The sequence below is a fragment of the Dipodomys spectabilis genome, unplaced genomic scaffold (genome assembly GCF_019054845.1).
Source record: "Dipodomys spectabilis isolate Male_0828 unplaced genomic scaffold, ASM1905484v1 ptg000190l, whole genome shotgun sequence".
In the NCBI taxonomy this organism is placed as follows: domain Eukaryota; kingdom Metazoa; phylum Chordata; class Mammalia; order Rodentia; family Heteromyidae; genus Dipodomys; species Dipodomys spectabilis.
Window position 1 is genome coordinate 5,252,337 of NW_024870867.1, and position 25,006 is coordinate 5,277,342.

Consider the following 25,006-nt stretch of genomic DNA (forward strand, 5'->3'; position numbering starts at 1 on the left):
TAAGAATCTGTACTTTTTTGTGTGTGTTTTTGAAGAAAGTATAGAGCACAGAGATGAAAGTAAGCCTCTCCTACCTGACCTGACCATTGGAAACATGTCTTCTTCTTACAGAATGGGTTTGCTGTTGTGAGGCCCCCAGGCCATCATGCTGAAGAATCTGCAGCCATGTAAGTACCAGAGACTCTTGCCCATCTCCTAGCGCCATGATTCCTGGCAGTCACCTGCCCTGTGCATGTTTCTGAAGCTTCTAATTGTTAGCAGATGGACTGAAAAAAAGTCTTTCGAGATACTCCCAGAAGCAGATTTATGGCTTCAGAGATCATATAGCATTTTACAAAATGCTCTGAACATTATTTATAATGGTTTTCCTGGATGATTTGCTTTCTTATTTCTCTGTTCTTCTTTATTCCGCAGGGGGTTCTGCTTTTTTAATTCAGTTGCAATTACAGCCAAGTACTTGAGAGACCAACTAAATATAAGCAAGATATTGATTGTAGATCTGGTATGTATTCCCAAACAGAGCTGGATTTTCAATGACTCTAACTAAAAGGGAAGGGATTTGTATTTCTCTCTTGTCTTGCCTTTAGCACTTGCAAACAACTGAAGGGTGTGTTTCCTTTGAATGTGGAAACTCATTAAATTCGGGATAGCAGTTCTGAAACCATAAACATTCACGTTTCACTTTCATGGTGTTAACTGCAATTTAATGAGAAGAAGGCGCAGATCAGGGCAACTTTTATGATCCTTAAATGAATTGATACTTCCACAGTTAAAATAACCCAACAGAACCCAAATTTACTTTTCCCTACAGAATATAGACTTTAAATAGTCAGATGTGCTGGAAAGAATGCTGTTGCTTTGGTAACCAATTGGCTACTTCCCCTGGTTAGCAATCATGTTGCTTGTTGTGCAACTGTGGTATTATTAAAACAAGTCAGCATGTCATTCTTTCTGAAAAGATCTCAAGTCTCAGATGCCAGGTTAGGGATGACTCCTGCAGGAACCCTGAGTGATTAAGAATCATAGACATTGGATTTAGCCTTGCATTTTAACATGATACATTCTTACACAATAGTTATAATTTGTTTAACAAATGGTTGGTTTAAATGCAGATGACACTTGGCAGGTTGTCTAAAGTGTATTTCTGAGTAATGAGCTAGAGATCTGCCCATATAAAAAGACCAGCCCAAGAAAGAGCAAAAGAGAGCTGAATGGTGATTTATGAGCCACGTTTTCAGCTTGCCTCCAGTTCAAGAAGAAGGTGTAATAGGTTGTCTGACAAAGCATAGACAGGAAATGAACCCTGGCATCCAAACTGAACCTGCTACATCTGCACTTAATTAATTTTTGCAGGTGATAAAAGATTTAAAGGCAAAATATGTTAAAGGGCTTTTTTTTTGAAGTGCAAGGCTCAATAGTCTAAATCTTGCTCATATCTGCACTCATAATTAAATCTTATTGGAAGTCATGGCCTTACCCTCCAGCCCTCTGATTTAGTTAACCAGACACACCAAAGGGTTGAGGGGGCACAAACAGAGCCATGTGAAGAAATGCTTAGTTAAGGTAAACCCAAGATAAAAGGAATGGGAGACTGATAAACACTACTAGCTTTGAATTGGAATAAATGTGTTTGTGGGGTTTTTTTTTTTTTGGTACAATGTGTTGTCTTTCTGCAAACACATTTTTGGGAAGAATATAAAATCCGAACTTTCCATGAATTTTGCAAACATGCTTAAGGTTTTGTGTGTGTGTGTGTGTGTGTGTGTGTGTGTGTGTGTGTGTGTGTGTGCGTGTGTGCGTGTGCATGTGCGTGTATGTGCCAAACCTAAGGCTTGAACTCAGGACCGGTGCTCTGTCCCTTAGCTTTCCCACTCAAGACTTGTATTCTACCACTTGAGCAACACTCCAACTCTAATTTTTTAGTGGAAAATTGGACATAAGATTCTCACAGACTTTCCTGCCAGAGCTAGCTTTGAATCTTAAGCCTCAGATCTCAGCCTCCTGAGTAGCTAAAACTATATAAGCCACTGTCACCCAGCTTAAGCTTCAATGTAAATCATAGTTTATCATCATACTTCACCATATTGAAAGCTCATATCTTCTGCAGCAGCAATGTATTAGCATTTTGCATGATCGATACTAGTATGTATTTTTCTATATACATTCAAAAGAATTTTTTTCTTTTTGGTTGCGGGGCCTGAACTCTAGCCCTGGATGCTGTCCCTTAGCTTTTCAGCTCAAGGCTAGTGCTCTACCCCTTGAACCACAGCACCACTTCCAGTTTTCTGAGTGGTTTATTGGAGATAAGAATCTCACGGACTTTCCTGCTCCGGTTGCGTGGAACCACAACCCTCAGATCTCAGCCTCCTGAGGAACTAGGATTACAGACAAGAGCCACCAGCACCCGGCTTCAAAAGAACACTTTTTTTAAAACACTTTTAAATAACTGTTTTTCAAGAATTATAGTACATTTAGAAAATGAGCATAGTCTGCAAGTTCTATGCTAGAAAGATAAGTAAAATTTTTTGAAGAAAAGGATGAATATTGAAGTATGTGTGCTCAGAATTTCTCAACATGTAAATTTTATCAAAATTATATGGGATGGTGACTGGTCCACTTTTTCTTGTTGTTCAGAGCCTTTTAGCATTTACTTTCTGAGAGATCTCCTATATCATTTGGAGTTTCTACAAAGGTAATCAATAATTATCAAGAAACCCCTTTGAAAGCGCATTGTTCATATCCAAACTCATAAATAATGAATTATAAAATGGATTGGAAAATTATAATATGTAGTTTACGATAGATGGATTCTTTGTACTGCAGAGGATTTTTATGTATAGTTTTACTTTGTATGTTAATATATGAGTAAAAGTCTACGGGATATAATCTGAAACGATTTATAAAATAATTTACTTGGTAGCTCCCAGCAGTTTCCTGTAAGCTTACTGGCCTTTGATTATGAACCGGCTTCATTATCCAATCATAAATGATTCTCATTTCCCAGCAGGCTCTACAAGACGAGAAGTTTTTGTTTCAAATTCTCTCAGTGTATGAAGTTCTGTCCAAAGGGTTGCCTCTGAGATCACCACCAGCTCACATATTCTTACTTTCAAGTCTTCCAATTTCTGCAGCTGCAGGGCTACTTAGAGGAAATTCCTGTTTCTCCCAGCTGCTGAGAAGGAAGTTTTAAAGTGCCACGTGGCACTGAGACCTCTGTTCTCCCAGGCTGACAGGTCTGTTCTGCAAGTTAGCAAAGGAGAGGAGAAAGAAGTGTTTCAGTAGGGAAAGTCCTTCATCCTTGTGTATCCAAAGCCATTTACCATGCCGGTGACATGGTGAAGGACCTCTACAAATTCTGGGACCAAGAGAAGGCAAAGCAACTCCATTGTCTAACAGCTAAATTCAGCTGTTTTATAAGCCTAGTAAACACAGAGCCAGAGTAGTGACTCACCTCCCATTTGGGGTCACAGCCAAATTCAGACATGTTGAGTATTTTAGGCAGGTAGTGTTCTAGTGGATCTATAAAACTCATTCATTTCACTTTCCCTTTCTCAAAAGATCACACACACACACACACACACACACACACACACAACATTGTAGGAAAAAAAATCAGGTAGACTTGCTTTCCACTTGCAAAAGAACCAGCCATTGAGGTCAGGGCAGTGCCCTGTCCTAGAAGTAGATTATATTGCAGGACTCATGAAGTTATTGGGCAAAGTAGCTTTTGGTCAGAAAAACATTACTCTTTAGGTTCTGTTATTAAAAAAGAAAAGTTATTTCAACTACCCTTAGGTTTTAGAAAATCCAACGGTTAGTCAAATATATTTAGATATTTTTCACAAGTCCTTATACTAAATAATTGCAAGTGATTATTTACTAGTTAGCAGGTGGAACGTGATTTATTCAAAGCTATTTGACATACAAGTAAAAGTATATTTCTTTCTACATTTTGTTCAGAATTAATTTTTACAATGTACTTTTTTAACCAGAAAAATAATTAAATGATTTTTTCACACTTCTCACAGTATCTTAAAATCTTAAGTTCTTCCTGGGGATTTTTAAAGATTATGTTCATTTCATTTTTTTTCTTATCTTAGTGTAGTATGTATTTGTTGCTATGGAAAAACAAACCTCAGATAGTTCCCAAGACCTCAGAAGTTTGTATGAATATTTTAGAACAAGAAGAATTTTAAAAAGCATAAAACAAGAAAAAAATGAACCAAAGCTATATTGTTATAAATTACTGCCCAGAATAATATGCATACATGTATTGAAATTTTATCTTTAAATGCTTAGTGACAATCAATGCAGAATCACGATGGCCCATGTATTAGAGTGGATTTGTGTAGTTTAATGAATAGTATCTGTTGAAAACTTTACTACACTGATGATGAAATTGCATTTCTTACTCAGAAGTACATAAGTACCTCGGGTATTTTTCAAGAACAAATGATTTGATATCTGAGACACATTGTCATCTTCTTATTTTGTCTTCTTAAATAAAACTTTTCAATGTCCCCAGAGAAGCTTGAATAATCAATGTAATTATTTCTACTTTTGCAATTGTGGGTACATTTATGACCAGATCGATGTGACTTACAACTCTATTGCTATTGTACAAGGGAAACAGAAACATTACTTTAGTGTTGAGGGCTTTCTAATATTTTTTATCCATGTTGTAGATGTCCAGTAGTAAGCACAAAAGACTCTGTGGCTTAAATTGCTCACATAAAGGAAGTAATGTATCTATCCCTTCTTCTCTTTCAATATTCAGAAATCCAGGAATTAATATATATATATTTATATATATATATTCAGTAATTTACTTTTTTCTAGTGTGTGTATCTTTGTCTGACACAAGTTTTGAAGGATCTCATTTTCTGCCTAGACATATGATTCTGTAATTACTTTGGGTGTGTGTTTTATACAAAAGGGTAGAGTGTTATTATGTGTCTACATCATAGATGGCAAACTCAGTGCAGGTGTTCTGGACCTACTAGCAAAGATCCTGGTGATGTGTAGTGTAATGCAGAACTGCAGGTTTTTGTGGGTACAAAGGTTTACAGACTAGGATAAGGAAAAATAATGCACAAAACCTTCACCATACAAAGCTGCTAAGAGTATCAAAGAGATAATGTAGGTAAAGTTAACAGTGTAATAGTTAAAAGTTTATTCTTTGAGTCAGAAGTAGGTTCAAAACCCAGTCTAACACTTAATTTCTGTGTAGTTTTACTAAATAACTAAAGCCACAAGCCTCCATTTTATCTTTTACATTATGGATAACATTACATATACCATTCAATTATCAAATAACTTATGCAGATTTTTTAATAGAGTGTCTAATTTAAAAATTGTGGGAGACACTGTTGAAACCAGAGTAATTCCTATTTACCTAAAATGAAATACAATATAATTAAATAGTTACATATTACCAAACATTTTAATAACAGAACCAGAAACTATTTCTGTATATGTTAATAATAAGGCAATAATATTCTGCTGAGTACAAATATATAGATTATTGAATTTTAAACCTGGTCCATTTCCTTTTTATCCAGACGACATTCAGTGAATTTATCACTCTTTACCACTGGAAATCTTTCAGTAAACGTATTTTTTAATGATATTTATTTTTTTATTTCTCATATCCATTCTAACACATCATTGACAATTAATTATGATTAATAAAGAGAAGTGACACATTTTGAATCATTATCATAGAGAATTGCCCTATGAATTTTGCATTCATTGAAACAAAACAGATTTTTTTGCTTGTTTGAGTGGAAAGGGAAGGAGAGTTGTATGGGGGAAGAAAAAAATCAGAAGGTGACTGGGAAGAGAGACCATATATAGTATTAAGATTAGACAGCGTGGACAAGATTGCATGAAACCCCATGCTCTCGTCCTCCATTGGCTCAGATGACAAAAGCTAATGAGCTCATGGCTCCTGTGTCTTCAATTTTTGCTGTCATGATTTTACCAAAATGAAGAAAGAAGTCGTTTCTGCATCTGGCATCTCTTTTGAAGTGACGCTAACTGCTAGGGGATTGCTAACTGAACTGAAGGCTTCAAGAAAGCCAATTTATTCAGCTGGTTGCAAAGCCTTTGACCTTAATGGTGGGACTTGGCAAATCAATACACACACGTATGTTTAGTGTTCTGTCAAGAATTACGAAAATGCTCTGCAAGCCATAGATCCTTCTGCAAAATACTAGTTTGGAGTTTAAACATTAGTCTTCTTTTTTTTTTCCAGAGGCCAATGAGGCTAGTTAATTAAGCCTGAGGGGTTATGAACTGTTGGCAGTTAATAAGTCATAAAATTCCTCCATAAAACAGGATGCGAGATTCCATCACCGAAGCAAAAGAGTACAAAGAGCCGGTGTATAAATATCTAATTGTACCAAAGGACTGGACTTTCTCAATGACTGCTCATCTGGTGTCTCCAGGGCATGCTCGCTGTGGTTTCCTGATTTTTAGAAGCCAGTTTAAAAAATGAGTGCATTAAAGCGTAATTTGCCTGAAAGTTCAGGAAGTAAAGGGGGTGTGGGGGGGTAGGAGCAGGCTGGAGGGGGAAAAGAAAAAGAGGGACAAGCGAGAAAGACAGACCATGAGAAGGAGGGGAAGGTTAGGAAGACAGGCAACTCGAAATCAAAAAGGTTGCCTCCACACAGAGTTAGACAGAACTGTATTTGTCATCTGTTTTCTTTTCTCTGTAGGATGTGCACCATGGAAACGGTACACAGCAGGCCTTTTATGCTGACCCCAGCATCCTGTACATTTCACTCCATCGCTATGATGAAGGGAACTTTTTCCCTGGCAGTGGAGCCCCAAATGAGGTTCGGTTTATTTCTTTAGAGCCCCACTTTTATTTGTATCTTGCAGGTAATTGCATTGCATGATTACCCCTAATTTTCTTGTCCTTTGCTGGTGTTTCAAATTACACGAGATTACTCGATTGTCCCCCAGGACCAAGAACCAAGGCAGTACAAGTGCATAACCCAGAGCGCTAGTTGTCAAGCAAGGTTGGGCTGACTTGATGCAGTGTTTGATGCTTATGTCAAGACTTCCCATGGGATTGTTTTCTTCTCTTCTTGCTTTACTTCCCATGGATCTCTTGTCTACCCATGGTGGTATGCTTTTCTCTTCTCAGGTTGGAACAGGCCTTGGAGAAGGGTATAATATAAATATTGCCTGGACAGGTGGCCTTGATCCTCCCATGGGAGATGTGGAGTACCTTGAAGCATTCAGGTTGGTACCCTTCCCTCTGCAAGTGGCAGATTAGAAAACGGCATGTCTGAAACTCTGAACTTGAAGTAGAAATGTAAGTTTCTAACCAATTCTGCTATAGAGCCACACAGGAATTTGTATAAGTGGTATATCAAGATCTAGTTGTTTTCATGCAGGTATATTGGCCAGGGGCCCAGATATGCTTGATCCCTGCCCTCATTAAGAAAAAAAAAAGGAGGGAGAGGAATTGAGAGGGAAGAGAAGACTTTATTAAATAGTTCTGTCTGGAAAAATCTGCCAATATTATTTCGTGTGACTTTAAGTAGATATTAGCATAATAAATGCTCTGAAAAGTCCTTCATTGTCTATTTAACTTTGCTTGAACAGGCACATCCCAAACTTCCCACATTGGACCACTGAATCCCTTCTTTCCACAGCACCTGTAGCAGTCCTGGTGCTGAGGAGCTAGCTCGCCTTAAAAGCATCATCCTTGGCTAACCCATTTGATGGTAGAGTGAATGAATTTTGCATTTTTCCTTCTATCTTAAAACATTAACCCATCAACTAGTTGCTTTTAGATTCTCTAGAAATAATTGAAATGTATCCCTGCTATATTCTACTCTCTTATTTTTTTCTAAGCAAAGAACTTTAAAAATTAATTTAAACAAGAGATGTAAAGCTTTTCATTTTTTTGAAATGAAATTGTATATGCATATATATATATATGTATATATATATATATATATATATGTTTGGGAAGTCCACTGTTTTTAGGAGAAATGTCAAATTGTGTCCATATTTCTTCCATCTACAGGATTTGAGCACAAGATTTTCAGCATAAATCCGCAATTTTTTGAATGTTTTGTTTCACTGAAAGCAAAAACAACTGCAGGAAAAGATAATTGAGAGATATTCAGAGTTTGAAATTTTCCACACATAGATTCCCACGAAGAAATTCTTGTTGATATGTATTTAAGAAATGATAGGGAAATGATAGGGAAATTTTTCAGTAAATGAAATTTGGGTGCATTTCTGTTGTCTTGTATCACGTGTACTTCATTTTCTTACTTGCAGAATGTTTCTTGTCAGGAAAGAGGACCAGAAAATAATTATTTCTAAAAAATGCACTTTTAATTATATTAAGGTGTATTTTTATATGTGATTATAATTTTATTATATAAAATTCTTATAATTGTATTATTTATTTATGGTGGCATTTAGGTGTAAACAGTGTACTGTGCTTGTTAGGCTGACACTCTATCACTTGAGCCACACATCTTCTTTATTTTTGCTGTATTTTCTTGATGAGATCTAACATGGTAGGGGTGGGGATATTGTCTTAGACTAGCTCCAATCTCCACCTCCAGAGTTCCTAGAATTACACATATGTCTTTCACATCTGGTGCCCCCAAAACATATTTTAAATAAATATATTCAACTTGGTATTTAAGATACAAAGGGGAATTTTACTCACATTTCTACTCTAAGGGAAAACTATAAATAGCTATGATTCTTACAAAAATTAGATAAATTTTGGAACTAAAAAAATTTACATATGTGTGAAGACATTTTTTCCTTAATTAGCAGTAAAATTTTAAAATATTATCAAAATGCTATTGATGTATTGAAAAAACTGGAATGAGATAAGACTATAATACTTTGCCATATATGAATTTTTTGTCTGATTCCCAAGCTGACCTGAAAATAGGATAGTAATCTAGAAAACATTCATTGCACACATATATATTCCAGGCACTCTGGTGAGATCTTGGAATGCAGAGTTAGCTCTCAGGGATGATAGGGGAAGGGTTACTTACTGTTCCAGAGAACGGACATGCTTAAAAAGAGGAGAATAATGACTAACTCTTCTGGAAAGTTTACAGGTAAGTCTTCATCAAATATTCTTCGACTTCTGCTTTTGAGTATGAGTAGGAGTTTTTAAGCAGGACAAAGGAATTGGAGTAGGGGAGATTGATATTAAGTAGACAGAATACCTGTGAATGGCATGTCATGAAATGATGTCTCTCTGTTGCCTACAAGGTATGACAATGAGATTGGGTTATGAAAGTAAATGCAACATAAAGTATGCCCATCTCTGTCTGTCTGTCTGTTATCTATGAATCATCATCTGTCTGTCTTCTTTTGTACACCTTGGCTTTAGTCAGACAGATTCATATAATTTTGGATGTAGTATTATATAAGTTTATTACTAGTGTTTGTGGCATCCCAAAGGCTTGGTGTTATGGCTTAGTCCCCAGTTATATGCTATGGGAAAAGGGTGAAAGTTGACGAGGTAGAGTCTTAATGAAAAGTAATTAGAAAATTGTAAGCATGCCACTGATGGGGATAGTTGATCACGGTGCCTTCATCTCTCTCCTCTGAACCCCAGCCCCTGTGAGGTGAGACATCTCCTTCATCACACACTCCTGGCCATGATGCCCTACCTCCTCACAAGACCGACCTACCAAGCACTGAAGTAACCCTTTCCTCCATATAACTTGATTATCTCAAATTAATACTTGATTATTTCATCACAATGGAAGAAAGTTAGCTAGCAATTTTAACTTTCTTAACACACTCCTCTTTCCTGATATTTAAATAGAACAACTTTGGGCATTTGTGGGTAGGTGTGGGAAATGGAGATACTGCAGCAAGTAAACTGCCTTTTCTATTTTCTTAGTTTTTAAGTGTCTCTACACAGTGATAAACCTCTTTGGATGGACAGCCTTCTTCACTGTGAAACTATAATCATGGTGAGATGGAAAATGGCTGTGGATCTTGTTAGCCAGTCTGTCCTATGCCTCACCCTTGTGATTTCTATCGTGTTGTTTTACAATGGAAAATGAAAATTATACCAAGCCAACATTTTTATTTTGCTATGAGATTGAAAGATGATTAAAAAGATATAATGGAATAGTCATTACATATAAAATTATACCTAAATTATTTCAGATGACTTGTTTCTTCCTTCCAAGCAGTTATCACTCATCCCTGAAATAATTGAAGGGTATACTTAAGCTTTTTCATGAGAGTTTTAAAAATAGTAATATCAAATTTCTTTTTATGTTCAACGAAGATATGTTTCCAAGGATACCATTTTATAATAATTATGACTATTTTCATTGCGATATTATATGCCAAGTCCTAGATTAGAAATGTTTTTAGCATTGTTGCTAAGTCTTAAGTGCTTTCTATAAGTCAAAGCAATATTAATTAGAAAAGCTTGGGTAGGAAGTCAGTTTATATATGTCATGCCACTCTGCTACTCTCCTTCAATTTAGTATGTGGAATGGCAAGGCACAACAAACTATATAATGTAAGACTTTTGCTCCCCAAGTGCATCTCCTGGCAACCCACAAATGCTTGGTGCACAATGACAGAATTGCTGATGATTGGGAGAAGATTCTAACTACAATCTGAACATTGGAAAGCTCTGGTTTTCAGTGAAGTTTGAAAAGTCTTGAAGAACCTTTGGTGTTACAAAGAACTTTGAACATCCATTCTTAGGGCTGTATGAATCTCAGATGCCTTCTCTTCATTTGACAGATGTTTTGCTAAATGCCTACTAAGCAGTCTCTATCACAATTATTTCAAAAGATTCTTTCAGTGTTTTTAAATTCTTCAGAGTATTACAATCAGAATAGGCACGTTGATATTTTTCGTTAAAGATCAATGATTTAATCATCATAAATATTAAAGTGATTATTTTATATAAGACCATTGATAACTTTTGACAAGAGATAGTGTGTAGCTCATGCCTCTAATTATATTAAATAGAAAAAAACATCTTCAAGAATGGTTATGAAATAGCATTTCATAGAGTAGAATTAGCATAGCATTACTTCTTGCAATTTTGCCTATTTTTTTGAGCAAATGAACAGATGAACCAATATACCAATGAATAAATGAAAGAATGACAATCATTTTCAAAAAAGAAACATGGATAGATGCTGCCCATATTCACAGATTCAGACAACCATAAATAGAAAATATTTGGGGGAAATATCGCTTCTGTACAGAGCATACAAATGTAATAATAATGATTTACATATCTCTTGCATTGTATGTTTATGTATTATAAGTTAAGGTGTTTCAAAATACCCTAGAGTCAGGAAAGGATGTACATCAGTATTAGAGTGCTCTTACACAAAAGGATCTTACTCTGATCCCAGCATTAAATCAATCAATCAGTACAAAAGACATTTAGGCAGGTGTATACATAGTTATAGGCAAACATTACACATTATATATAAGGGACTTGTACAGCTTCAGTCTTAGTAACTTTGGGGGAGTATCTCCATGGATACCAAGGAAGGAAGGACTGTCCATGCCCCTTAAATTCAGGAGGTTTTGATGAATTGATAGGTGACTCATTTGTCACTCAGGAAGTCCACCTAAGAAAGTGTTCAAGAGCTGATGGTTGGCTGGTTTAAATGCAAACAAGTTCTGATTAAAGAAAAAAGTCCTCTCACCACGACAATATGTTACACTCTGTAGCTGCTTCAATTAGTATTTGTCATGGAGGAGGATTTCAAAAGGCAAAATGATCTGTAAAGGTCAGCTCTTCAGAGATGTTCATCCCAGGACAAAAGATGGCACATGATTCATGGCTCTGTTTCACTGAATCATCAGTGCCAATTGAAAAGGGGATTTGAGAGACCACTCTAATCTAGAAAACAATTGTTTAAGAATTTTGATGTTATTATAAACTGCCTATATTTTCTTTCTCTATGAAGTGTCTCTGTTTTATTGAAATATGATGTACTTATTAGTACAGACTTTGCTGAAATAATTGGCCCTATAAGTAGGCACAACTTTAAGAAAGGTAGTAATTTGGCTACATAGTTAAACAGTCGAACCATTTGAACACATATAAATAGGTAATGCAGCTTGCCTCTCTCCCTTGTTCGGGGCTTATACCTGTTGCTTTAATGTACAAGGAAACTTTACTAGGATGAAATTTTGATTAGAAGCTTCATCCAATATCATATGTATTAATTCAAACTCTCATTCTGTTCCTGATACAGTCTATGAAATAAGTTGAGGCTTCCCACAGCTCTTCTCATACTCATGATAAAAAATAAATAAAGAAAGAAAAGAAGCTTGTTTAACTAAAAGCAGAGTAGAATAGGATAGGATCAGGTAGGATAAGATAGAGTTTTCACTGGGTTTCTATTGTTATATTCACTAAGAAAGTGCTTTTGAGACTAGTCAATAATGATCAGTCTAGCATTTTTATATTTACCACACTGTTATAGTACATACTTGTGGACAAGGCACATTCCTAAGTACAATACCTTATTCTCTCTCATTGCTATTTTATCATACTTATCATCTTTATAATTAACATTTGAGAAGTAAATTCTAGATATTCTTGTTATGTACATGGCCTGACAAAGAGGTTGCTCACCTCTATCTTAGAAATGAAGTAAAATATAAATAGTTTCTCTCTTCTAGTAAAGACTACTAAGTCAATATTGTTTTATTTATCTTATTTTTGTTCTATTGTTAATATAATTTCATGTTAAGTTGAATTCAAAATAATAACACTGGAAAAATAACAATACATAAAGATAAAAAATAGTAACAGCAATACAGAACATTCACTCCATTTACAAATTTTGCTAACTGCTTTAAAAAATACCTGAGATGTTCTTACATTATGTACTCTTGCATTTCAAATGAGAATATCAAGATTTTGAGATCTGGTAGATTTTGTGAGGCTATCAGGCTGGTAAACAGTGATCAGAAATTCATTGGCTGAAGGTATCAGACAGTACTAGTGAGCTCCAAACTGAACTCTAGTTCATTTATCAGAGTAGTGTTGAGAAAACAGTAATTTACTGAGAAATTCTTTGCAAGTGAGTTTTTAGCACATCAGACATTTTGCTTGGACATCTAATCTGATGATATTATTTTTAAATTAAAACTTACCTCCTAGATTTATATTTCTCTTATTTCACAAATTATATATCTCCAAGCCACTTCTTCTGTGCCTTTCCCTCCATCTGAGACAGTAAGACAGCCTATTAAATTAAATCTTGGCAACACCTTTTCTTTTCCTTCTCACAGTCTCTTGAAAAAGGGAAGTAAACTTTTCCATCTTTGTTAAAAGGAATATTTTCATTCTAGGTATACCTCTGGGAATTTTTAAAATAAGGGATAGATAACTAAACTTCAAGAGTTGCTAAATTAAATTTTAATAGAATATAAAGTGATAAATGAACTTTTAGATCCTATTTGAAATAATGACTTGTTGTCATCTGAAAATAATACTTTAAACGATGTGGGGTCTTCTCTTGTCTACAAAAGCTGTGGTGGATGCTTTCCAGCCTTGTAGTAGATTTTCAATTATTAATGACAAGCAGATATATTATGCTCACGATAGTGTATTCTTTCCTGAGGATGTCCAAGACATTTTGGGAAAGATGGTAGAATTTCTTGAAACAATTTCCCAATATGAAATATCATACATATCAAATTGGTCCCACTATCATCTTCCCAGACCATTTGTCATAGCTCACAAATCAAGCCCACGTTTTCTTTTCCTGAAAGACTCGCCTAAAAATAAGATGTGGGCTTCAAATCTGAACTTGTCAATCAATCTTGGGAACAAAGCAATAATGACTTTCATCTATTAATATTTTATTTCAGTAAAGAGCAATGCATTTCCATTTGTCTGGTGTGAGTTACAATTATATTTTATTGTCCACATTTTGTTCTCTCTGTTTAGCACTTTGAGATTGTTCAAGAAATTTGATTGAAACAGGTCTCAAGCAAAAGAACTGTAGGAATAAATTTTAGAAAGCTGTCAGCCCTATCTACTTTTAAGATCCAGAAATAAACATAGTTCAACAACATTTTTCCTCTCTCATCTGTGCAACATATTGTACCAATTTTCATCAAAAAATTACAATTTCTATAGGTGTGTGTGTCTAGATACCCTTAGCATTTCTGCTCCTTGACCCTGAGAGTAAATTGATCTTATGCACACCTGTCCTCCTCAGGAAACTTACAAACTTGATTTTTGAGCTGAGCATCAAAGAGATATGATATTATTCAACAGAACAGAGCTCAGGTAAAAAGTCCACAAAGTATCTTGAAATGTCTAACATTTTAAAAAGTGAAGGATATCTACAAAGGGGAAATATCTAAAGCAGTTCAAAATGTTACAATTGATATTTATTATTACTTTAAAAATTCAGATACACTGTGAACATTTTAAGATGGTATTTTCTCCTTGGCCTTAGAGTATTTCTAAAACTGAAAATTTCTAGGAATGTGGGTGCTTTTCCAAACAATGAGGAATAATTAAATTAAAAGGCTATGTTCAATTAACTCTTGCAGCTATTTCTAAGAGAAACTTAGAGTGTGTAAAATGAATTGTATAGAAATGTAGAAATGATTTTTTTTAATTTTCAAGTTGAAACACTGAAAATAAAGCTTGAACAAAATCTTCTCGATATATGTGCAATGCTCTGAGATATTAGAAAATGAAGTCTTTCTATGAAATGTTTTTGAGAAAATTTTAAGGCTAGAAGAAACAAATATTTTTAGATGGCCAAACAACTCAGATTATTTCAATGATTTTATCTAGAAACAATGGAAATTATGGAGCCAAAAATATTTTGTTTTTCAAAGTCCTAGTGACTACTTGATGATTTTGCCTTATTTATTAGTAAGAGAAATGTCTGGCCCAAATAAGATCCACCTATCTTCTATTCTACTGGACAGCTAAAATAATTTCCATGTCTTTGAGTCTTAGTGTACTTGTTTTCTCTAAACTGCAAAGTTCTCTTTTCTTTCCATGACTTTATATCTAAAGTTTACCCTAACTAGATTTATAGAGATGATAAGTAATGTAGGAAAAAAGGAATGGCTGTTATTCATATACCATAAATAAAAGTTTGTAGTTCCTTTTTTCAGAACTTGATAAACATTATGGTTTACTAGTGGGAATTTACCCATTGACTTTTCCAGGCAGAGGAATTATTCTCATGAAAATTATATTCAAACCAAAGTCTGTTCAGATACAACTTCTGAGGGGTAGGGTTGCAGTTCATATGTTTTCTGTGGGCAAGACCTTCACAGAGGAGAGGAGTTCAAACCTTTGTATAGCATAAAACATCTGGATGATAGACTCTGTTTTCCATATTTCATCTCCATAATTTGATGTCTTGTAGATGAAACTTATAAATCAACATCTGTTCTCATTTATGCAGGCATTTAAACTCCTCTGGCACTCTTCTAGAAGAGTAAAGGCTTATCCTTGTATCTGGTATGAATCTGCCCATCTTTCTTGTGGGCACCACAGCACTGGGTATTGCTTGTCTAAACATCTATTATGAATAGAACTGATGTTAAGCCGTATGAAGGGCAGTGAGCTTACGAACTGCATGGGAAAGCTAGCAAAGTAACATTCTTACCAATATGTAGTTCATCTTTCACAATATGGAATACATGAGGGCAGATCAATGAGGGAGTCAACTTTCAAGATCAGCAGAATTTTAATTCTCTTCACATCTCAGTTTGAGGATATTTTGTATTAGAGGATACTTGTGGAAACAGCCATAAAGAAAATAATGTTTACATATTACCTTCCCCATTGAAGACACGTAGCATTCCACTTAAAAATAAGAAGGTGGGTCAATGTAAATTTTATTTGGGCCTAATTTCTTGAAATCAAAGCAATATTGGAGTTAATGAAATGGATCGAATTTCAAGAACAACAAAGTATTTTTAACAGAGTGGAAGCAAAGGGTGAATAAATAAAGTTTATTCAAAACCAAGAGCGAGAAGAGAACAAGCATATATTTATACTTTAAAAGTTTTATAACCCAAAAGGAATACTCATTCAACTCTACTTTTGGTTTTAGAAAATATCTCTTAGATATTAGAGTTGCTCTGCTGGGCTTCTGATTTTGTTTCATGACCAACTTTTCTCCTTTGTACAAATTCCTGACATTTTAGGCACTTTTATGTCCAAGATTTCCATGGTGAAAGTATCATGGTGAAAGGAAATCATGTAGTGATGCTTCCTTCCTCTCTGTCTTACAACACTACATCATTTCAGATGAAAAGGGACCCAAACATAAATAATGCAATCTGAAGCCAGACACTGGTAGCTCAGGCCTGGAATTCTAGCTACTCACAAGGCTGAGATCTAGGATCCTGGTTTAAATTCAGCCTGGTGAGAAAAGCCCAACAGACTCTTATTTCCAATTAACTAGCAAAATGCAGGAAGTAGAGATGTAGCTTAAAGGTAGAATACCAGCCTTGAATGAAAAAGGCAAGACGGTGCCCTGACCTGAGTTAAAATCCCCCATAATATCACAAAACAGTGGTGATCGTTTTACATACACAGTTTGAATCATAAGATTAATGTCTAAATAACTCAGTGAACTAAAGTCTGCTAAATATTTACTAATATATAATTTAGCTTTTTGAAAAGTCAAGTGGTGATACATGGAATCCAAAAGAAAAACATTTAATATATGCTTATGAATTTGCTAGTATTAATTAAAAAAATCAACAAAATATTGTTTAATAGTAATAATAATATATAAGATTTGGTTCAGTTAATGTACTTCCAAAGAAATTAGAAAGTAAAGAGATCATCCCATTGTCAGAGATTGAATACAAAATTCTTTAGAAGGGCTTATATGACTCAATTTAAAATTTTGTTGTTTCATAATATCTTCAGAGTCGTGTATTGTTCCTTGTAAAATACCCACATGCTCTCCCTTGGAATGACTCCAGACTGTAACTGAACCACGTGGTTACCCCCTGATGCTTTATGCATTGTTTAATTGTTTGCCTTTGGTGTATGTTTTTATTAAAAGCCTATTATTTAGGATAAGACCAAAGTGTCATTTTAAAAACAACAGAAGCAGAGCCATTCGGTCTCATGGTTCTTTTTCATAGGTGTGTTTAGTGTACACTGGATGCAAGCTAATGAGCCTGCTGAAATTTCTTTTCTTGTAATACTTCAAAAAGAGCAACAACAACAACAACAAACAAAACAGCATTTTTAGTTTCCTCCAATAAAACATGGCTGGATTGGCTGGAGGCGCTGTGGCTCTGTATAGCTGTGCCCTGAGAAAAAGAGAGAAAGTATTTGTATCCATCCACTCTCTCTGCATTTTGTTCCATGAGGAGGAGGAGGAGTTTGGAGTCTCATGCATTTTGTTGGGAAGTCCCTAATGTTCCTCTTTCCTCACAATCCATTTGCAAGATTACTCTTTAACACAGATGGACTATGAATTAGAGCTGGGAAAAATTGCGACGTCAATTGTTCTAATTCTAAATATTCTTTTCCCTGAATATTTGATTTTCTGAAGTCACGTCACCTTATGGCTCACTCAGTTCTAAGAAGTTGAATCTGGAAAAACAAAATAAAACAACTTAATTTTTCCTAGCAAGTCCTTGTCCCAGAGAGCAAGCAAGAATTCTGTTAGTCCTCCTCTTCTTCCCAAACTAGTCAATGTGGCTGCGACACAGCCTCAAGCAAAAAAACTGAAAAGCAATGCACCTTGGTAAAATTTCTAGCGCTTAAATGATCTCATTAAATTCTGACTCTAGATATCATGTAGACATTTGAGGAAATGTGATTATTGACAAAATGTAAGCCTGCTATACACTATATCATGTCAAAAGAAGAAGGGTCATTAGGACATAATTACATCAGAAACAGTATACACATTTGGCTGGTTTATAAACTGTCACTTTCAGAAGACCGAGGACATATAAAAGTTTCCAAAGGTTCCATTATGACCCTATTTCCAACAGTATTCTCTGACAAACTAAATAAATTACTGCATGTATTGGACCTTTGAGGCTTGGGGCAAAGAATGGAAAAATTATTTACAAAAGCTTGAAAATATTTAATCACTAGAGGCAGGGGGGCAACGGTGTTTTAATTAGCAGGTCCTCGGGCCATTGGCTGACTGGAGGCTTTCTCAAACAACCACACTAAATGCACTGAATAGCTGTTTGCCAGCCTTAGGGTCAGGCCTGAGATGAAACAGATAAGATAATTGGCTCTAATGAAATCCAGAAGGCCTTGGCTTTCTTGTTTGAGCTTGGATTTGAAAAGTGCGTGTGGAAGTGAGGCTTAATTCAAACCAGAACTGAGCTAGGCCCGTTTCTCAGTGACTTTGATATTGTTTGAAGTTCTAAAAGTGTTCGCCACACCACTAGCCTGCTGGGCTGGGCCTCCCTGGTACCCTTAATTACTAAGCTTTATTGCTGACTTTACTACACAGGAAAGGGGCCATTATATGTTCCATCAACATCAGCTCTTCTCAGATTGGAGGAAAGGGCAGGGTTAAAGGCCACTGTAGGAAGGCAGAAACTTCACTTTGAGGTAGTCAGATCATTTACCAGTGTTAAATTTCACCATTATGCACATACATTCCTTATGACACAGAAGCTCAATTTCCATTTTTTAAACAAATGATTACTTTTCAAAACATTTTTGTTTGTGCCTCTTTTTTTTCCCCAGAGAGAATATTTATATTTAGGGGTGAAATGACTGCACATGATATATTAGAAAACAATAACAAGAGGAACAGAAAAAAAAAAAAGCCCACAACACCTCCCAATTAATCATCCCAGCAGAAGGTGTGGTTGGATTCTGTAATAAGGATTATTATAAATGCCCCCTTTGAAGTGGAAATAAGTAAGGGACCCTCCTGTGGTGTGAGAGTTGTCCTGACACCCCGAGGAATAAAGACCCCTCTGGAGACTTTACAAAATTAAATCCCAGCTTATACAGTCTCTCACAAAGAGGCTGTACAAAAGCAGTCCCAATCCAGTCTGAAGCCCAAGAAACAAAAATGAGGAAGTTGCTCTCTTTGGGGTCAGATGAAATGTCACCAAGAATTCTGTTTTCCCTCCATCTCATGGCTGCTCCTTTTGTGACAATCACACTGGTAGGGATGGATGATGTGTCTGGATGAAGGGTTACTCAACCCTTAGCCCTCTCAGAGGAAAAGATCTCTCATACTATAAAAGCCAATGGGCTTTCAATCCTGACTTATTTCCTGTCCTATTTATCACCGTTGGGTAGGAAAGTCATGAGTGATACCACCAGAATTTCTTCTTTATAAAAGAAAAGTTAAGTAATTTTGAATTATTTAAATATCGATGCTAATGTGTTCTAACGTCATGCATGATCCTGCTGATGACTCACCCAACACTTTTGAGTATTCTTGTGCACTGGACAGACTCGATATTTGCTCTCCTCTAGAATGTTGGGTTGCTTGGCCTCAACAACCATTCTGAAAACCCAGGGAGATCAGCATTGGGATAAGAAACAAGCCTCTCCTGAGAAAAATCAAATATTCTCTAAATGGATTTCTGTCAGTGATGGATCCATACTGTATCAGCTTGGACCAAAAGAAATGGGAGTATTCCTGCTCTCAGTTAGTTTATTATTCATTAGATGAGTGCTCATGTCTTTGCCCCAAATTTACATGTTGAAATCCCAATCCATCATGTGATGATATTTGAGATGGGCTTTTGGGGGTGGTTATTAGGGATAGATGTGGTTCTCAAGGTGGTGCCTATTAATAAAATTGGTGCCTTTATCAGATGCTGTGTTAGAGACCCTTCTCTCACTCTCTCTGAGGACATACACAAGGCAAAGTCCATGGGAACACACGGAGAAAGGATAACTCTTTTTAAGCCAGGAAGAGGGACTTCACTAGAACCAACCACTATGGCATGTCCATTTCCAGCTTCCAGCTTCCAAAACCATGAGAAAACATATTTCTGGTACTTAAGGCATTCCATTCTTATCTTGCTATGGCAGCCTAAGTAGAATAAGGTAGACACTGCAAGGATCTTTGCAAGACCAAATCACCCACAAATGGCTCTAAATCTGAGATACCAATAAAAATATTTCCTAAGCTATCTTCACTAAATACTAGATATAATAAATAATAGTGAATATACAGTGAAATCCTCTTCTTTCATGAGACCCACATCTCCCTATCTTTACTTCTCAAAACAGGTAATTGAAACTAACATTCTGCAAAATACAGTTAAAAAAATATAGGTGGTAAATTTGTGGACATTTTATACTTGAATTGTTAATTCAATGAACATGATAATATAAAAATAAGATAAATCCATCCATGAGAATCTCACAATGTATTAAGAATTACAGCAATATATTATATAAAATTGTACTATTACATAAACAAAGCATGTGTGCGATCCATATTCCTCCAGATAGTCTATCCATTTCTTACTATGTCTGCTTTATGAAGACAAGGAAGGAAGGAAAAAGAGAGATGAAAGAGAGAGAAAGAGAAAAAAGGGGGAAAGTAAAGAAATGGAGAGAGAAAAAGAAGAAAATGTTTAACCAGTAACAGAAAAGGAAGAAGAGAAACAGTTTCCTTTGATATCCTATTAAATGACTCAGTGAATTTTCTTAGGATAAAGTTACTGCCACTCAGCATTATAGCAAATTTGTGATATATTTAGTCACTGTATATTTTTTTAGTTTAACTATAGAAGCATACCACCTAACTGTACTTTCGATCAGATATGACACATTACAAATATGAATTTTTGTTTAAACTCTTATAATTAACAATTAATTATAGCGTGAAACTATAATGAGTTTAATGAGTAGATCCATTGTAGACTTACACAAAGTTTTAAAATGTCATTTATTATTGGTGATATTTTGTTTAGGAAAAGAAAGGTAAAATAGTTTATTTTTATGTCAAAGACAGATTATCAATTAATTTGATTCTTTCTGGTGAGTAATCATATTCTGAAATAAGACAGCAAATGTTAAAATGTATTATTTTTAGTTAAAAAAAGAATATGGCTTTGAGAAATGGTTCTGTGATTACCATGGTGTGGTAATGTCATTTTACTTCCAAAGATACCATTTTTAGGTGTACAGATATTCTGAATTTTAATAAATCACAGCTATATTTATCACATATTTATTCAAAAAATATTATAACTATCAAAGCAGTGAGTCAGCAAAGTCTTCACTCATTTCTGTAAAACACTCTTTCATTGTACTACACATGTAAGTACTCAACTCATGTCTTTTAGGATAATCCTATAAGTTTAATTATCTAGGTGAAAAAAGCAAGAAATAAAGCATTGTTTATGCTAGCGCTATTTAGTCATGAAACAGAATTGTAAGTAAACCTGCATGGGAAACAGTTCAGTTCCCGAATGATAGATATTGAAAATATGCAGCTTTACTTGGCTACATTGACTCTTAATCCAATAATGAGATATGCTTGGGAAATCTTGATGCTCAATGTTTATGTCACACAGCCTTTAGTACTTATCGCTAGGGGAGAAACAGAGATGGTTCTCTTCTTCAAATGACAGTCAAAGGGAGAAACCTTCCCTGCAATAAAACACAAAAATCTATGTACGTTTTCTAGTGTGGATCACTAATAGATTTTTCCTGTGCCCAAGAATCTGAAAAAAGTATCTTTCTTCTGAATGTGAGAAATGTCTATATTTACTGTGACTTGTCATTTGTCCCTAAACACACTTTCAAATAGGAAAAGGTTCATATCAAGACCGTGGAGGAAATTATGGAATGGTAACAACAGACAGACCTATGGAGGTACTCATCATTAATTCAAAATGGAAGCCTGACTGCACTCCTGTCTCTATTGAGTCTATTACAACAAAATAGGAGGAAGTGAGTGTCTTATAAATGAAAGAAATTAATTACTCACAGTTCTGTAGACCAGGAAACCAAGATCAAAGTGCCAGGAGATGCTTTGTCTGGTGAAGGCCCACTTTCTGGCTTATGGATGGTATCTTCTAACTGATTATTCTGAGCAAGGCATTTCTCTAGCGATTCTATGTAAGAGAACAAATCTCATTCTTGAAGGCTGTGGCTCATGATCTAACCACCTTTCTAAAGCCCTCATCTCCTAACAACACCCTGTTTGGGAACAGGATTTCAATATTCAAATTTGGTGGGACACACACATTCAGAGCCTAGCAATTCCCAATGCCAACGTGAATAGATTTTGAAGCAGAATGAGAGTTAATGGATCCTGGTGATTGCAGTGATCAAGGAGTGGCCCCTGTGCTCACAGCAGCCTTCCAGTAGAAACATCTGGAGTACACTACCTGCCCCTGAACTTCCTCTGTGGCTTTCCTTTAGCATTATCTCTTAGCAATTACCATTCTTTAGTTGCCTTCCCATGAAACTGCATTTTTAATTTTCAAAGGGTAGACATGAAAGGTTAAGAACTAAATTCATGTGATGTAACTTTTCTGAAATGTTGGTTGATGTAGTGATTTATATTACATCATCCAATCAACTTTTAAAAAATTCCATTAACATCAAATGTCTGTAATTAGTTCTTTCTTTTCAAAATACATCTATGCAAGTAAACCATTTTCCATTTTCTTTCTTTTATGGAAACACCAGCTCAAAGTTGGTTTCCTGGATGCTTAGATTCATTAGACTTTCTTCCTTTAAAAAATAAAATGAAATCAGCCCTCAGCAGTGACTTCTTCCCTTTATGGAGGTAGATGAACTTTGGAGGAAGCAAAGCTTGGGGCTGAATCTGAAGAAAATTGTCCTTAGAGTTCTTCCTGTTATGATAGCTGAAGGGTGGTGCAATGGAACAGCTCGATTTCATCTTCTTCATCAGTATCTCAATTAAAGTTTTGGTGCTTTGAGGCGATATCTTTCATGAGTTTGAATGTGCATACAGCTGTCACACAACTAACCATACAAAGCTTAACGATGAGCTAGCTGTATGGAAAATACTGAAGTGTCCAATAGTCTTGGTTGGAAGTGAAACCTACTGAGGCAGTTAGGGGATGGACAAAGCCTAGAATACTGATGTGATAAAAGAAATAAAGGAAAGACTGCTGATCCAAGCCTTGCAAGTGTCCTGACTTTCTGCAGAACTACACAGGAGCCTGGGGATGAATCCTGTGAGGGAAGAAAGAGTTCAATCAATGCACACATACTAAAATTTCTACTTGGAAGCTGACCCCCATTTATGCATATCAATCATGCCTAATTGTAGAATTCCAGAAACAAAATTCAAAAGTAGGTAGACGAAGTGAGAAAGGTTTGTTGTGAGTGAAGAACGTTGAATATTATGATAAATACACCCTGCTTCATGGAATCCTAATGCCTTGTGTTGCCAAATCATTGAAATGAAACAAGAGGTAACACACCAGATATGAGATTTAGTAGGCTTGTGAGTGGTAGTAAACAGAGAAGTGTCACAAGACTGGGGGATTTCATAAGGAAAAGGCATCATTGTGGAAACTAGCTTGATATAGAAAACTGTCTGGGATCTTTTTTTTTATCTGAAGGCACAGGCTGAGAGGATTAATATAATTCTCTTTCCAGTATATTTTAACGAATGTATATGTACATATGTGAGTGTGTGTGTGTGTGTGTGTATGATTGCAACAAAAAGGAGCCATGAAGCAAAAATAATAAAGCCAATCCACACAACACAAAAGAGATCACAGGAGGAAGTAGGGGTGGGGAGGGCAGCCAGTGTTTCCATGGAGTATGCAGGTCTCTGTTGGTTCGGGTGAGAAGTGACTGCACCTGTTTGTGAACATGTTCAAAGTCTAGACTAAGGCAACTTCAGAGCTGGCCTGGCACTTTCGTCCTAAGGGGTAGAGTTGCTTTAATTCAGTTCATGTGTAGGCATTTCATCTTAACCAGAGTGATTTATGTTAATGAAATGAAACAGAGAAAATACCCTTGACATTCTAGTCTCCTTTAAAAATATTAAATAAATATGTCCAGGGCTTTTGCATTATTGCATTTATTAAAACAAATGGAAGACTTCAATACATACCAGAATAAATTTTCTGGTGACCCTGAATAGGGTTAAATCTATCAGAGGCAAAAAAAAAAAAAAAAGACTGCTGAGGCTTCTTACCAATCCTGAAAGTTCTAAGCAGCCATTAAGATCAGTAAAGAAAGGTTTGAACACTGAATTTTACTTCTAAGGCAGTTTACTCTGTGACATAAAATATTCTTTTGTTCAACTTCTGAAAACTTGATCCCTAAAATCAGAAATTACAAAATATATTCAGAATGTCTTTACAAATCTAACACTAGACATCCTTGCTATTTTGGGAAATAATCATGTACTACTTTTTGTTTAAAATTCCTCTTTGAAAGTGTTGTAATTTTAGAGTTGTAATTTTAATAGAATTAAAAAGTAAAAAAATAAATAAAAAATAAAAAGTAATAGAAAGACTGCAATTCATATCCTTCTTTAGGGTACATTGACATGGACCCTACAGAAAAATGATTTTGTATGAAATTCTATAGAAATTAAATTAGTCAAATGTATATATTTTAAAATGAGCTGACTTTCATTTTTATTAGAATTTACACATCCAATGAAAAATGTTGTATAAAAATAACTTACATGCTGGGTTCCAGTAGCTCATGCCTATAATCCCAGCTACTCAGGAGGCTGAGATTTGAGGATCATGGTTCAGAGCCAGCCTGGGCAAAAGAAAAAAAAGCAGGAGTGGTGCTGTGGCTCAATGGCAGAGTATTATCCTTGAGCAAAAGAAGCTCAGGCACAGAACCCAGGCCCTGAGTTCAAGCCCTAAGAAGCACCATAAAAAAATATGTCTGGTTATCTTAACTGCTGATTGAATTTTCATTGTCCAGCTGATTATGAAATTTGATGAAACCAAAATTAAGCAAGGAAAAAGAAATTTACTTGCTAGGAACTTACTGACATGGTCTTAATTCTGTCAGTATGAGTATCTACTT

At 35.5% G+C, this 25,006-nt stretch overlaps 1 protein-coding gene across 1 annotated transcript in view; it reads left to right on the forward strand.

The window, feature by feature from the left end:
• Positions 1–25,006, forward strand: part of Hdac9 (histone deacetylase 9) — an 821,624-nt gene that overhangs the window by 661,594 nt on the left and 135,024 nt on the right. The window contains exons 18-21 of the mRNA XM_042695799.1: positions 112–167; positions 415–502; positions 6,720–6,839; positions 7,154–7,251. Coding sequence (XP_042551733.1) covers positions 112–167; positions 415–502; positions 6,720–6,839; positions 7,154–7,251 — 362 coding nt within the window. The remainder of the gene's footprint in view (positions 1–111; positions 168–414; positions 503–6,719; positions 6,840–7,153; positions 7,252–25,006) is intronic.